General features: G+C 39.1%; 1 protein-coding gene across 1 annotated transcript in view; it reads right to left on the reverse strand.

Annotated features, from left to right (window-relative positions):
* The window catches only part of MAST4 (microtubule associated serine/threonine kinase family member 4), a 755,237-nt gene that overhangs the window by 550,528 nt on the left and 187,843 nt on the right, over positions 1-16,866 (reverse strand). Inside the window, exon 2 of the mRNA XM_023729575.1 lies at positions 5,888-6,041. Coding sequence (XP_023585343.1) covers positions 5,888-6,041 — 154 coding nt within the window. The remainder of the gene's footprint in view (positions 1-5,887; positions 6,042-16,866) is intronic.

The following is a 16,866-nucleotide window of genomic DNA, read 5'->3' on the forward strand; positions in this document are numbered from 1 at the left end:
AGGAAAATCTTGCTTGCGTGTGATATTAATGATATTGTTCGATAATTTCCTCATTCAGTTAGATCACTTTTCTTGGGAATAGGCATACATATGGATCTTTTCCAGCTAGTTGGCCAGGTAGCTGTCTTCCAAATTTCTTGGCAGAGATGAGTGAGCACTTCCAGTGCAGCATCCATTTGTTGAAACATCTCAGTTGGTATTCCGTCAGTTCCTGAAGTCTTGTTTTTCCCAAATGCTTTCAGTGTAGCTTGGACTTCTTCCTTCAGTACTATCAGTTCCTGATCATACGTTACCTCCTGAAATGGTTGAACACTGACCAATTCTTTTTGGTACAATGACTCTGTGTATTTCTTCCATCTTCTTTTGATGCTTACTGCATCATTTAATATTTTCCCATAGAATCCTTCAGTATTGCAACTCGAGCCTTGAATTTTTTCTTCAGTTCTTTCAGCTTGAGAAATGCTGAGCATGTTCTTCCCTTTTGGTTTTCTATTTCCAGGTCTTTGCACATGTCATCATAATACTATACTTCATCTTCTGGGGCCACCCTTTGAAATCTTCTGTTCAGCTCTTATACTTCATTTTTTCCTTTTGCTTTAGCTACTGGACATTCAAGAGCAAGTTTCAGAGTCTCTTCTGAAATTCATTTAGGTCTTTTCTTTCTCTCCTGTCTTTTTAATGATCTTTTGTTTTCTTCATGTATGATGTTCTTGATTTCATTCCACAATTCGTCTGGTCTTGGGTCATTAGTGTTCAACGTGTCAAATCTATTCTTGAGATGGTCTCTAAATTCAGGTGGGATATACTCAAGACTGTACTTTGGCTCTCACGGACTTGTTCTAATTTTCTTCAGCTTCAACTTGAACTTGCATATGAGTAATTGAACTTGCATATGAGTTAGCCGCTGGCTTTGTTCTGACTGATGATATTGAGCTTTTCCATAGTCTCTTTCCACAGATGTAGTCGATTTGATTACTGTGTATTTCATCTGGTGAGGTACACTTGTATAGTTGCTGTTCATGTTGGTGAAAAAATGTATTTGCAATGAAGAAGTCATTGATCTTGCAAAATTCAATCAAGCGATCTCTGGCATCATTTCTATCACCAAGGCCATGTTTTCCAAATACTGATCCTTCTTCTTCGTTTCCAACTTCTGCATTCCAATCACCAGTAATTATCAATATATCCTGATTGCATGTTGGATCATTTTCAGACTGCAGAAGTTGGTAAAAATCTTCAATTTCTTCATCTTTGACCTTAGTGGTTGGTGCATAAATTTGAATATTAGTCGTATTAACTGGTCTTCCTTGAAGGTGTATGGATATTATCCTATCACTTGACAGCATTATACTTCAGGATAGATCTTGAAATGTTCTTTTTGACAATGAATTCAACGCCATTGCTCTTCAAGTTGTCATTCACAGCATAGTAGAGCATATGAATGTCCAATTGAAAATGACCAATACTGGTCCATTTCGGCTCACTAATCCCTAGGATATCGATGTTTATGTGTTCCATCTCATTTTTGATGATTTCCGATTTTCCTAGATTCATACTTCCTACATTCCAGGTTCTGATTATTAACGGATGTTTGCAGCTGTCTCTTCTCATTTTGAGTCGTGCCACATCAGCAAATGAAAGTCATGAAAGCTTGACTCTATCCACGTCATTAAGGTCAACTCTGTTTTGAGGAGGCGGTTCTTCCCCAGTCATATTTTGAGTGCCTTCCAACCTGAGGGGCTCATCTTCCAGCACTACATCAGACAATGTTCCGCTGCTATTCATAAGGTTTTCCCTGGCTAATTCTTTTCAGAAGTAGACCACCAGGTCCTTCTTCCCAGTCTGTCTTAGGTGGAAGCTCAGTTCAAACCTGTCTGCCATGGGTGACCCTCCTAGTGTTTGAATACTGGTGGCATAACTACCAGCATCACAGCAACACACAAGCCCCACTAGTACAACAAACTGATAGATGCGTGGGAGTACTATAAACTAGGCCTTCACAAATTCTTTGTTTCGAGGAAAGCAGTAGAATATTATCAGAGAAAAGATCCTTGGATTAAAACAAAGTTCAGCAATAGAAGATAGATGACCTTTAAGTAATAGACTATATTAGGCACAGACTTGTGATGGCAAAGTCAGCTTTGCTTAATTTAAGTTTAGGGACAGGGTAAGTAGTTCAGTGGTAGAATTCTTGCCTTCTGTGCGGGAGACCCAGGTTGGATTCCTACTGCACCTCAAATGCAGCCACCACCTGTCTGTCAGTGGAGGCTTGCGTATTGCTATGATGCTAAACAGGTTTCATCAGAGCTTCCAGACTAAGACGGGCTAAGAAGAAAGGCCTGGTGATCTACTTCCAATCAGCCAATCAAAACCCTATAGATTACAACAGTCTGATCTGCAACCAATCATGGGTGGTGCAGGACTGGGCAGCCTTTTGTTTCATTGTGCATGGGGTTGTCACGAGTCAGAAGCCAACTTAACATCAGCTAACAACAACACATATGCCTGAAGGTGAGATCAATGTGATTACATATAGTGGCCTAAAACCTGCAGAAACTATGTTTGTTAGGATCAGGAATGATTCCGCCCTGCTCCAATACCTGCTAGTGGCTGATGCAGAGAAGAACCTCAGTCAATTAGGGAGCCAAACTGAGTTTCATGAGCCCAAGTTTCCACTTACTCCAAATCTCCCCCAAATTGAATTAATTTATATGCGTAATACTAATAGCCACCCATTATTGGGCTAAGTGCTTTGCATACATTATTTCATTTAATCCTTAGCTAAGCTACCCAGAGGGCCAACTGAGAATGCTTTCTTTGTTCTCCAATAACATTTTCAAGGAATTGTTTTTAAAAACAAGTTGATATTAAGAGATTTGTGAAGCTCTTCTAAGAACTATTAGACCTTTAAAAAATTATCTGACCAAAGATTTAATCACTGAAAATAATTGTTCAGCAAGCTAAATTGTACAAGGATAGAATTGCTAGAGCTGTTAAGATAATGAAATGGGTACCAACTCTAGCTTTTTTTTTAAGGGCCAAGTTTCATGTATCAGGTCACATACGTGCACCAAGAGCTATATGTTTGTGTTATTTTAAAGCTATAAATAAACTGCATTAACAAAAATGGTAAGAATCGTTATTGCCCCTCCTATTAGTCAAAAACAGTTTAATCAGAGTAAGTAAATCTCCTAAGTGAAATTAAAAAGCAAGGAGGTAAGTCTTTTAACTTTTATAATTTAACTTCCCCACTGTTATTGTTAAGGTTGTGTCAACTTTGCTGGACCATGATTCTCAATGGATTCGCAGTTTTGTAATGATATAATCTGGCAGTTGTATAATGATGTAGTCATCCTCCATGATGTGAACTGATGTGATCAATCAGTAGTACAGAGAGTTTCCTTGGGGGTGTGGCCTACATCCAGTATATATATGTGGACATTCTGGTAAAGCTCACTTGCTAGCTCTGGATCCTACATCCAGCTTGCCATCATCTGACCTCCAGTTCTTGAGACTTTGGCAGCAGCCTGCTGTACTGCCTGCCGACCTTGGGATTCGCTGGTCTCCACAGCCTATGAGCCAGCAGTCTGCCATCTTACCTGTTGATCCTGGATTTGTCAGCCTTCTTAGCCCATGAGCCAGTTGCCTGCTGTCTGACCTGGCAATCTTGGGTACGTCAGCCCCTCCAGCTACATGAGTCCGGATAAGCCTCCAGCCTGATGTCTGATCCATGGATTTGGAAACTGCCAGCCTCTACAACTGCACGGGCTATTTCTTTGAGATAAATCTCTCTATATATGTATATTTATGCTTTACTGGTTTTGCTTCTCTACAGAACCCAGCCTAAGATACCCACCTCTAAGTGTTAGACTAAATAATCTGTATCTCCCATTTAAAAAAGCAAATGTCTCTATAAGAGAGAAGCAAAGAAAAATGCCCAAACACGCATTTGAAGGGCGTCAGTAAAGCTAAAGTGTAAACACTTGCCTTAAAACTTGGTGAAGTACAGCAGCTTTTTGATGAACTTCTTCCCTTTGGCCTGAGGTCAGTTTTATCCTCCTATCCAGCAGTATGCAACACTGGGTCAGATGTTCCAGACTCTACTGATCATGGGACAGAAACATTTCTGTTCCCAGAAATTTCATCTCCAAAAAGTCAAAATCCATAATTTTCTTAAAAACATAACAATTTATTTTCCAGACTATTTATGAATCGGCAAAAAAACTATCATATGTACAGACAACTCTGCTTTGGCATTTAAAAACAATTAAGTTCCTTCAAAAATATTTATACGTAGAGACTCAAAATGAAATAATAAGAATCTAACCCTTCATGATTTAAAAATCAGTTTAATAATATGAAGTTTTAAACGGTGAGTTAAATTAAAAAGAACAACAACAAAAAAAAAAAAGCCACGCTTTAACTTAATCTTACTCTGGCTATTTTTCCACTCAGTAGAAGTGATTTGTATGTTTTTGGATTTGAAAAAATTGAAAAATTAATTAATTTAACTGAAAAAACACAGTTTAAAAGTAAGTTAAAGATATGAACAGACATTTCACAAAAAGAGATATATATATTCCATGAAAAGATTTTTGACATCGTTTAGTCATCAGGGAAATACAAATTAAAATCATAAGGCCATACCACCGTATATAAAAAGAAAAAAAAAAAATGTTGCTGTTGAGTCGATTCCGACTCACTGTGACACTATTGGACAGAGTAGAACTGCCCCATAGAGTTTCCAAGGAGCGCCTGGTGGATTCAAACATGCCAACCTTTTGGTTAGCAGCCACAGCACTTAACCACTATGCCACCAGGTATCTACTAAAATGGGTAAAATTAAAAAGACCAGCAACACCACATGCTGGTAAGGATGTAGAGCAACTGAATCACTCATCCAATCCTGGTGGGAATGTAAAATGGTGCAACAAGTTTGGAAAATAGCCCAGCATTTTCTTATAAAGTTAAACATACATTACTGATACATGCAACAACATGAAAGTAAAATCAGATATAGTTAAGAGTATGGTTCCATTTTAAAAGACAAATCGAATCCATAGTGATAGAAGGCAGATCCCTGGTTATCTGAGGCCAAAAATGGTGATGGTGGTGGAGGTTAGGGGATAATGACTGAGAAGGGGCACAGAAAGCTTCTTATATCTCAACTGTAGTGGTGCAGTGGTTAAGCGCCTGTCTGCTAATCGAAAGGTCAGCAGTTCGACCCCACCAGTCGCTCTGAGGGAGAAAGATGCAGCAGTTCACTTCCCTAAAGATTACAGCCTTGGAAATTCTATAGAGCAGCTCTACTATGTCCTATAGGGTTGCTATGAGTCAGAATCACCTCAACAGCAATGAGTTTGGTTTTGACTTGGGTAGTGGTAGTTACAGTGGTATACTAATTTCACATAACCTATCAAAATGTACCCTTAAAACGGGTACGTTTTATTGTATGTAAATTATACTTGAGTAAAGTTTACAAATTAAAAAAAAAAAAAAAGTCCTCGATTTAGCTGTTTTCTAGATTGGAGTACATTGTACCAACCAGTCTGCAGATGGAGTCCCTGGGTGGTGCAAATGGTTAAGTGCTTGACTACTAGCCAAAAGGTTGGCAATTCAAACCCATCCAAAAGTGCCTTGAAGTCAGGCCTAGTGATCTGTTTCTAAAAGGCCACAGCCTTGAAAACCTTACAGAACAGTTCCACTCTGCACACATAGGGTTGCCTTGAGTCGGAATCGACTCAATGGTAACTCAACACACACAGTCTGCAGACAGGCAAGTCCATTCTTAGGTAAGCTGGTTTTAACACATGTAACTCCACAGCCATTCCCAACCCTCTAAAAGAAACACAATCTCTTCTCTAGCAACAAGTCACTCATGACTCACCAGTCAGGGCTCCTCCCAGGCTCCCTCGCCGCAGCTGTCTTCCATCCTCACTCAGCTGTCTTTTAAACTTCAGTGACTTTGCAGGGCCAGAAGTCTCATCTGGGTTGCTGCATTTCCGAAACGGCATGGGCGGAGGGGATAATATGTGATCAAGCTGCACAGAGAAGGACAGGGACATCACTTGCTAAGGGTACTTTCTCTCAACACAACCCAGAACAAAAGCCCAACCAGTCACTCTACCTTCCTTTCTCTGCTTTAAATCCCTCTCTCTCAATCCTGTTTTTAATTTGGCTAGTTTAGAGAATTCGGGATTTCATTGTTGTGTCTTCCACCTGGCTTGCTGCAAAATCTTAACAGCACTGTTTGTCAAGCTCCTAGTCATGACACATTGGTGGGTCATGAAATCAAACTTGTAGATAGTGCCCAGTGTTTCTGAATGCAACAGAATAGAAATTATCAGAGTCCACTGAAAGAAGGGGAAATATTGTTTATGAAAATTTTTATTCTGTTATACATGTGTGCATATGCATCCTGGATCACTATGTAAAATATGTATCTTTCTTTGGCCCATAGTCCGAAAATTTTGAAGAATATTGCTCTATAGAGAAACAATAGATCACTTCTTTAGTCGTTCACAAAAGAAAATTCACAAGCTTTTGATGCTTATAAATGTATGTCAGGGAGGGAAATTTCTAAGCACCACAGACCCTAATGGAAATCAATACATCGCTACATCTTATATGGCTTTTTAAAAGAAAGCCTGTCACAAGAATCAGAGAAACCAAAGCCACTTCAAGAGACAGCATTCTACAAAAGAATCCCTGGTGTCACAACACTTATTTCAAGACTTGCCCTTCTTTTATAAGAAAACCTTTCACACGAGAATAGGGCCATACTTTCTAAAATGTTCACCTTCAAGTGAGTCTGCATGCATATCCTGTGTCTAGATAGCTGTTAAGGACAAAAAATTCATATGCATATATATGCACCCAGATAATTATTAAGGACCGAAAAGAAATACATGTGTTTAACCATTCATGAAAATTCCAACCGCCATTGACAAGGGTCAATTTTGTAGAAATTTAAAAAGATTTGGGTAACACTGCTCAAAGCCAGACGTTTTTAGGGATGATTCATTGAGATTTGTTTTGTTTTGTTTTTATGGTAGAGAGGTAATCACCTGGTTATACCTGTTTATTTTATTTTTCAGATTAAGGCTATTTATAGGAGAAGAAATCTGGGGACTTAGAACACTGATTTGTCTGTGTATGCACTGCAGCATACTCAAAACCATTGCCCAAAATGAAATTTTACCTATCAGTAGCTCCTCACAAGCTAGTGGATTAGAACAGAAATCACTGGCTCAGCTTTCACAAGATGTCAACCTTCCCCCAAGCTCAGCTGTATACATTAGTAATACGGAACAGCTGGATTTCAGGCACTTGTCAATAAGTACCATCTCAAACTCATTGCCAGTCAGTATCCATTATATTTCAGCGAGAGGTTCTTGAAGAACTAGCAGTCCAAGCACCCCAGGATCAAGCCAGATCAGCAGGGAAAAGGGATTCCAGATTGCACTTTTAAAAGAAAACAGCCCTTTCAAACAAAGAGTTGTACTTATTGTAAGATATTTTTTGCAGCTGTTGTTCATTACATCAGTGTCCGATTTAGGAGAGTCCCCAGAGGAATTTCTGTAGTCTTAGACATTCTGTCCTTAAATCTTATGGACAATAAATTGTAACACAGGAAACCTGGGCAGTTACACATCAGCTACTAGAAAATCATGAAACAAATCAGTAGAAAAACTGAGTCAGGTTATTAAACGATGTGGAGTCTTTTTGCTTCTTTCTTAGTTCCACTGTATGTCCTTACCCTAATTTTTTTCTGCCAAGACTTTTTATTTGAAAAATTTCAGAAGGAAATTTGAAACTACAGAAAAGTACCACTACAAAACAGTACAATCAACACCCATATTCTCTTTATAATTGAATTGCTAACCTTTTGCCATATTGCTTTCTGTCTCTCCTTCTCTCTCTCTCCCTTTTCTCTCTCTCTCTCCCCCTCTCTCTCTCTCACACACACACACACACACACACACACACACACACAGTTAGTTGCAGACATGGATGTCTACCCCTAAATACTTCAGCACACATCTTCTAAGAACAAGGACATTCTCTAAAGTCCTTCTATCTTGTATTCTACATATTCTTAAGTGTCTCAAATCCTTTGTGAGCAAGGTGAAGTATAAATATCAGCAAAAGTATAAAATGTTATTTATCAGGTAGGTTTAGCATTGCAATTTGTTCTTTTGCATTAAAAGAAAGACTTGCAACCACAAGGTGGCACTGTGCCATAGGCATTCAACAAAATGTTCCATAATAGCTACTAGCTTTTGTAAATGCAGCAGGAATGGGTGACCTCACCTCAGCGCCATCAAGAGAGATGAGGTCCATTCAACTTACAGTTAGTTTCTCAATTACTAGTAGCAGCTGCATAAAATACAAATATTTATTGTTTAAGGTTCATCAGCTGCCACTACTACTTTTTCACCTGACGTTAAATGTTTCAGCTTGTGGAATTACAATTAATTAGTGTGGGGAAGATCGTTATATTACAAATTAACAGACGGTGGGAAATTAAGCAGAGGGAAGAAGATAATTTCTAAACAGAAATTATGTGATTTCTTTACATTTTCCAACAAAGGCATAAATGACCTGAGACAAATGGGGAAGAAAGAGAAGGTAATCAAGGAGAAAAGTACAGGAGAAAAACAAAATCTATATGATCACATATCTACAGCCACAAGCTATTAGTTCATAAGCCAGGGTTTTTAATCAGAATCACAACCCCATGAAGGAAGTATTATTTTAAATCTCGGAAAACTGAGGCAGTGAACTGGCAGGGCTGCCAATGTTTCAAACACAGTAAGTAGAAAAACCCATAAGCATAGTGCAATGTTCCTGGGCCCCATTTCCTTCTTCACATCAAATTGCACTCCCAACAGGGCTCTCTCTAAATAGATCATTTTTCCAAATTTGCTATGTTGTCAGTGGTTCTACTGTTCTTTCTACAATCAGTCAAAGCTTCTCAGAATGGTCCACTGCAGCCCTCTGATTTATTTTTCATTTTTTGTCCAGATTCAAACACTCATGATCCCTTAAAAATCATTTCATCACACCCTAGAGCTTACAGTAGACATCAAACCTGCCACTCTGGACATTCCCCTTTAAATTATTTCCATTTAATGTTTTCCAGCTTTTTAAACTACGAAAGTCTTCATACTACAAGGAGATCAACTAAAGACAGAGGTTATTCTTAGACTGTCACTGGTGTTCCAGGGCATCTGAGTTTATTACACTTGGCTTCAAACACTTCTAAACTTTCCCAATAACCAGTGGACACCTAGAGAACCAGACCCTATTGCCTTGTCACACGCGTCCTTCGTGGCACACTGCTAGCCAGAAAGTATCCTGGATTGAAACCCACTCTCCAAAATATGTTCTCATTTCATTTACCAATAGAAAATGTTGACTCATGCTGAACTAGATTTGTTCAAAACTTCCTATGTTTTCACAACCTACTTTAGTTCTAAGAAGAGCCATAAAAAAGCTGAAAAAGGTGCATTTGATGTTTGTATTATTGCATTTAGCTGTTGATGTTGGTTGCTGTCAAGTCAATTCCATCTCATGCTGACTCCGTGTGTGCAGGGTAGAATTGTTCCATAGGGTTTCCAAGGCTGTGACCTTCCCAAAGCAGACTGCCAAGACCGTCTCCTGAGGAGCCTCTGCGAGGGTTTGAACACCGGCCTATTGGCTAATAGTCGAGCGCTTAACCATTTATGCCAGCCAGGGACTCCATTTAGAAGTTAGACAAATGGGGGCCTAGCATACTGCTCATAGGGTCACTATGAGTCAGAATTGACTCAGTGGCACTTAACAACAATAATATACCACTTACATGTGAGTGACATACAACTGCTCTTGCTAGCAATTTTATCACAGCAAACAAGTAAGCAGGTTAGAGAACAAAGGTGTACAACTGCTGTAAATCGGATAGAGATTTGGGGAAAAGTTTCCGAAATTATCAGCCCTATAGGAATGCTAATCACCAGAATTCTGCATCTATATTTTCTACATTTCTCATCCCCACCCACTGTTTGCTGTTTCACAAATTATAAGGCTGAGTACAGCGGAAGAATCCACCACAATTCCACTGTGGCTTTTGATATCAATAAAGATTAATTAAAAGTGACAGCCAATCATTTGTGAGGAATGATCCAGTTTGGTTTAGCATCTCTACCACCACCACTACCTACAAACATGGACATGGTTTTCTTTTCCTATGGCTGTATCCTCAAGTAAGGAGCCCTGGTGGCACAGTGGTTAAGTGCTTGGTTGGTAGTTCAAACCCACCAGCCACTCCACTGGAGAAAAATGTGGCAGTCTGCTTCCATAAATATTACAGCCTTGGAAACCCTATGCTCAGAGTTCTCCAATGGCTACCCCTTCACAACAAAATCCAAAGTCTGGATAGTGGCCTACAAGGTCCTACCACCTCTACCCCCACCTTTCTGATCCTGTCTCTTATCACTCTACTCAAGCCACGTTGATCTCCTTGCTGGTCCTTGGATGCCCAGACACACTTTCCCACCCAAGACCTTTCCATGGGTGGGTCCCTCTGCCTGGGACTCACTCCAGATATTAGCAGGTGTGCTCCCTCCACTGTTAAGGTCACTATTCAAATGTCGGAGCCCTGGTGGCACAGTGGTTAAGAGCTAAGGCTAACCAAAAGGTTCACTGTTTGAATCCACCAGCTGTTCCTTGGAAACCCGTGGGGTGTTCAACTCTGTCCTATAAGGTTGCTATGATTTGGAATCAACTCCATGTCAGTGTGTTAGCTTTTCTGCGGGGGGTGGGGGGTATTCAAATGTTACTTTTTCAGGGAGGCCTTCTCTAACTGCCCTATGTAAAACACCACGTCTGCCACTTTAACTCTATTCTTATTTTTCTTCATAGAAAATACATCACCCTATATTAGATATTTATGTGTTTATTGACCTTCTTCTCCACTAGAATCTAAGTTACATGAAATTATGGCCTAGTCTATTTTTTCTGTGGCTCGAACCCCAGTACAGTGCCTACTACATAAAAGAACCCCTGTAAATATTTTGAAAAAATAAATGTATTGCAAATCTCTAGTATTTAATTCAGGAATCCTGGTGGTACTGGTTAAGCGCTTCACTAACCAAAAGGTGTGAAAGGTCGGCAGTTTGAACCCACCAGCTGTTTTGAGGGAGAAGAATGTGACGGTCTACTTCAATAAAGATTTACAGCCTTGGAAACCCTATTAGGCAGTTCTACTCTGTCCTACAGGGTTGCTATGAGTCAGAATTGACTTGACAGCAATAGGTTTGGTTTGCTTTTCTGGTTTAGTATTTAACTGAAAATATGACAGGAGAAAAAATAGAGAACACAAACAAAAAAGTGATTTTATTGTTCAAATAAAATTTTATTAAATGTTAGTTTAAATGTTTAAATGCTAAAGTGAGTCTCTAGCATTTTTGCAAAATTGAACATTTCATGTATGAAAAAGATCCTTAGATTACAGCAAACAGCATTTTTTAAAAAATCTTTTCAATATACTGAAATAATATGCTAATTTTTGAACAGGCTACCTCTAAAGGTGATTCCTAAATAATGAATTATTTGATCTTTCAACTGTATCTTAACTAGCGTATTCACTTGTCTTCTATCAATCCAAGCCTTCCCTACCCCTGTTCCTGTTTTCTGTAATTCCTTATTCATTCCCAAGATGTGGCACATGCATTTTAAAGACACGTCCAGAATACATGTGCCCTAGGGCTAAAGTTCATTAGTTTAAAGGGATCACCAATGTCATCTGCAGTGCTTAGTTATTCTGTTCCTTAATGTTAAATATTCTAAGAAACCTGAGATATAAAAATATATGAATTATAAAACAACATAGGCTTCGTTTGCAAGTCAAATTAACTGCTATGTCCCTCCAAAAAGAATCAAATTAGTAACCTGAATGACTTAACTGAATCTCAAAATTAGACTCTACTGTGGAGCCAACATGGTGCTATAGACAGAAGCACCACGTGGTTCCTCCACAGCAAAGACCTGAAAAACTAAGTAAAACAGAGAAACGTCAATCCTGGGACCCTAAGCATCAAATGAAGAGATAAAGAACTCAGTCAAGCAACTGAATGGAATAAGAAGCTGACAGAGAACAGACAGAGAGAAAAGACACGTGCAGAGGTCCCCTATCAGCTAACAGCACGGATTCACCATCTTGGACTCCTGTTGGAGACTGGCAGACGAGATGTACAGGAAAGCGGATTCACGGAGCTCCCAGCAGGAGACAGAGTACTCGGTAAATGGCAAAATAGCTTTCCCACCCCCTTCCTCCTCCCACTTGGCCTCCGCTGCTTCCTGCCAACTACAATCTCTTGGCCAGCAGGTACCAGCTCCGGGCTGCTTGGATTTGCCCCACCCACACTGGCTGGCTCCCTCAGTACCATTTCTTTGCTGCTGGTGGTGCTTTTTTCTGCTTCTTTTGGTTTCCTTCCTACTTATCACATCCTCTCTCTCCTTTCTCTTGAACACCTGGCTCTGTGCTTCTTCTTGGAAGCCTGTGAAGCACCACTTGGCTGGGGAACTGCTTCCCTAGCCTGCACCACCACGCTGATAGGATTCCTGGGGACTTTTTTTGTCTTGTTTTGTTCTGTTCTGTTTGTTTCTTTTTATTTTCGTAGCTTGGGGGCCCCTTCTACCAGGCTGTACTGCGAGGCTTGGGAGCTACTTCCCCAGTCTGCAAAGCCTCACCAGCAGGATCCGTGGGGGCATTTCTCTTTTCTTCCCTGCTTTTTTGTCTTTCTTCATTTCTCAGTTTCTCCTCTCTCTATACTTACCTTCTTTTCCTATCTCCTGAATACCTGGTGCTTTGTGACATCTCTGCGCTTCTAGCCACGCTGTACTGTGCAGCCTGGGAGCCACTTCTCTGCTCTGCACAGTCGCAATGGTGGGATCCACGGAGGCTTTTCTTTCTTCTTTTTTCCTTTTTGTCTTCGTCTATTTCTTGGTTTCTCATCTCTTCAATCCAACAGTAAGCTCTCTTAGTATTTTTTTTTTTGTTTTGTGTTGTTTTGTTTTTTTGGCTCCTGTTTCTCTCTCCTCTCTCTCTTCTTTCCCATACCCATCATAGTTCCACACATCACAACCTCCCCCCTCATTCATGCCTACCTGCACCATGTGCAGAACATCACACACTTGAGCACCACAGGCACAGCCTACCAGAATCTGCCCTACAGTGATTCCTGGCCCACCCTGTTAGCCCTAGTACATGCCACAAACAACCTATCCCAGCAACCCCCCTTCAGTTGGACCTGCCCTGCTGCACCATAGCTGAGTGACTGGCCCTGCCAATTGGAGAAGGAGGTGAAAAGTATCACGCCCACAGATGAGCAAACAACAAAGAAAGCACAGCCTGCCTGCTCAGACATAACCACATAAAAACAAAAAATCAAGATGAAAGAAACAAATCTACAATCAGTAAACGAAAAAAATAACTACTGAATGTCACGAAGACAGCAGACAATATCAAAACATATTAAAAAACAGGATAGGATGGTTCCAGTAGGCATCCAAAATAAAACACCAGATGACTTTCCAGTAGAAGAAAAGGCACTAGAACTACCTGATAGGGAAATGAAGTCACTAATATTCAGAATTACCCGAGAGTTGAAGCAAAAAGCAGACAAAAAAGAGGAAAAAATAGACAAATTCATGGAAAAGGCAGACAAATTCATGGAAAATACAGACAAAAGAATGGAAGAATTCGGGAAAATAATACAGGAACAAAATACTAAAATAAATTCACAACAAGAAATCATACAAAAACAACAATTAGAAATCCAAAAGATAAACAACAAGATGTCAGAAATGGACAGTGTCATAGAAGGGCTGAGGAGCAGGTGTGAAAAAATGGAAGACAGCATCAGCAAAACTGAAGACAAACACTTGAATACAACTCTGAGGAAAAAATCAGAAAAAATAATGAAGAAACTCTGAGAATTATGTGGGATACAATCAAAAGAAAAAATCTGCAAGTGATCAGAGTTCCAGAACAGAAGAAGAAAATGGAAAACACAGAGAGGATCATTGAAGAACTGCTGACAGAAAACTTCCCTAATATCATCAAAGATGAAAAGCTAACCATCCAAGAAGTTCAACGAACCCGACATAGGATAGACCCCTAAAGAAAATCACCAAGGCATATCATAATCACACTCACTAAAACCAAAGACAAAGAAAGAATCCTGAGAGCACTTCAAGAAAAAAAGTCACATACAAAGGGAAAACAGTAAGACTAAGCTCTGATTATCTGGCAGAAATCATGTAGGCAAGAAGGCTATGGGATGCCATATATAAAACCTTGAAAGGAAAAAATTGCCAACCAAGAATAATATATCCTGCAAAACTCTTTTTCAAATATGATGGTGAAATTAGGACATTTCCAGATAAACAGAAACTAAGGGAATATGTAAAAACCAAACAAAACTTACAAGAATTATTAAAGGGAGTCTTTAAGTTTAAGAACAACATTAGATCACAGCCTGAATCTAGGACACAAGATCACACTAGCCAGATAATAACCTAAGAAATGAATTCTCAAGGACTCTCCAAAACCAAAAGAATAATAACAGGGAACCAGAAATTTTAATCTGTAAATGACAACAATATCAGAACAGTAAAAGAGGGAATAAACGGTGTAGGTATAGAACCTTCTAATGGAGAAGAAGGCAAGGCGATACCTAGTAATAACAGGCTGGTTCAAACCTAGGAAGATAACAGTAAATTTCAAGGTAACCACGAAGAAAGTTAACAAACCTCCTCATCAAAATAAAAAAGAAAAACATAAAGTTTTAGTAAAAACAAAATCTACAAAAAAAAATGAAAAAAAATCAGCATAGGAGAGTAAAAGGAACAAAGAAAACATAGCACCGAAAAAGAAAAAGCACTATAAAATGACAGCAATAAACTCACATCTATCAATGATTACACCAAATGTATATGGCCTAAATGCATCCATAAAGAGAGAGTGACAGAATGGATTAAAAAAAACAGGATCCATCAATATGCTGTCTACAAGAGACATATCTTAGAAACAAAGATGTAAATTTGTTAAAAAGGATAGAAAAAAATATATCAAGCAAACAGCTACCAAAAAGAGCAGAAGTGGCAATACTAACCTCAGATAACTTTAAAACAAAATTCACCATAAAAGACAAAGAAAGACACTATATAATGATTAAAGGGACGATCCATCATGAAGACATAAACATAATAAACATCTACACACCCAATGACAGGGCTCCAAAATATATAAACTAAACTCTAACAGCACTGAAAAGATAAATTGACAGTTCCTCAATAATAGTAGGAGACTTCAACACACCACTCTCGGTAAAGGACAGAACATCTAGAAATAAACTCAACAAAGATACAGAAGAGCTAAAGAGCACAATCAGCCAACTTGATCTCACAGACATATAAAGAACACTCCACCTAACAGCTGCAAAGTACACACTCTTTTCCAATGCACGTGGAATGTTCTCCAGAATAGACCACATCTTAGGACACAGAGAAACCCTCAACAAAATCCAAAACGCTGAGATAATACAAAGTATCTTCTCTGACCACAATGCCATCAAAGTAGAAATTAACAACAGGAAGAACAAGGGGAAAAAAATCACTTAAATGGAAACTGAATAACATCCTGCTTAAAAAAACACTGGGTAATAGAAAAAATCAGAGATGGAATAAAAAAATTTCTAGAATCAAATGAGAATGAAAATACATCATACCAAAACCTTTGGGACACAGCAAAGGCAGTCCTCAGAGGTCAATTTATAGCAATAGATACATAAATAAAAAAAGAGGGACAAAATCAAAACATTAGCTACACAACTTGAACAAATAGAAAGAGAACAGCAAAAAAAAAAAAAAAAGCCCACAGCCACCAGAAGAAAGGAAATAATAAAGATCAGAGCAGAAATCAATGAAATAGAGAACAGAAAAACAATAGAAAGAATCAGCAAAAACAAAACCCGAGACCATAGCCCCCACAGCCCTCAGACCAGTAATTCAGTCCCTCAGGGAGTTTGGATTTGTCTGTGGAGCTTCCATGACCTTGCCTTGTACAAGCTGTACTGGCTTCCCCAGTATTGTATACTGTCTTACCCTTCACCAAAGTCACCACTTAGCTATTGTCTATTTAGTGTTTTTCCATCCCCACCCCTCTTCTCCCTCGTAACCATCAAAGATTGTTTCTTTTTTTGTGTAAACCTTTTCATGAGTTTTTACAGTAGTAGTCTCATACAATATTTGTCCTTTTGTGATTGACTTATTTCACTCAACATAATGTCCTCCAGATTCATCCATGTTACGAGATGCTTCCCAGGTTCATCATTGTTCTTTATCACTGTGTAATACTCCATTGTGTGTATGTACTATAGTTTTTTTTATCCATTCATCTGTTGATGGGCATCTAGCTTGTTTCCATCTTTTTGCTATTGTGAACAGTGCTGCAATGAACATGAGTGTGCGTATGTCTATTCGCGTGATATTCCTAGGAGTGAGACTGCAGGATCATATGGTATTCCTATTTCTAGCTTTCTAAGGAAGCACCATATTGTTTTCCAAAATGGTCATATCATTTTGCATTCCCACTAGCAATGCATAAGAGTTCCAATCTCCCCACAGCCTCTCCAACATTTGTTATTTCCAGTTTTTGATTTGTGCCAGTAATGCTGGGGTGAGATGGTATCTCATTGTGGTTTCCATTTGCATTTATCTAATGGCTAGTGATCCTGAGCATTTCCTCATGTGTCTGTTGGCTGCTTGAATGTCTTCTTTGGTGAAGTGTCTGTTCATTTCCTTTGCCCATTTTTTAAT

This window comes from Trichechus manatus, unplaced genomic scaffold, assembly GCF_000243295.1.
Source record: "Trichechus manatus latirostris isolate Lorelei unplaced genomic scaffold, TriManLat1.0 scaffold00029, whole genome shotgun sequence".
NCBI classification, from domain to species: domain Eukaryota; kingdom Metazoa; phylum Chordata; class Mammalia; order Sirenia; family Trichechidae; genus Trichechus; species Trichechus manatus.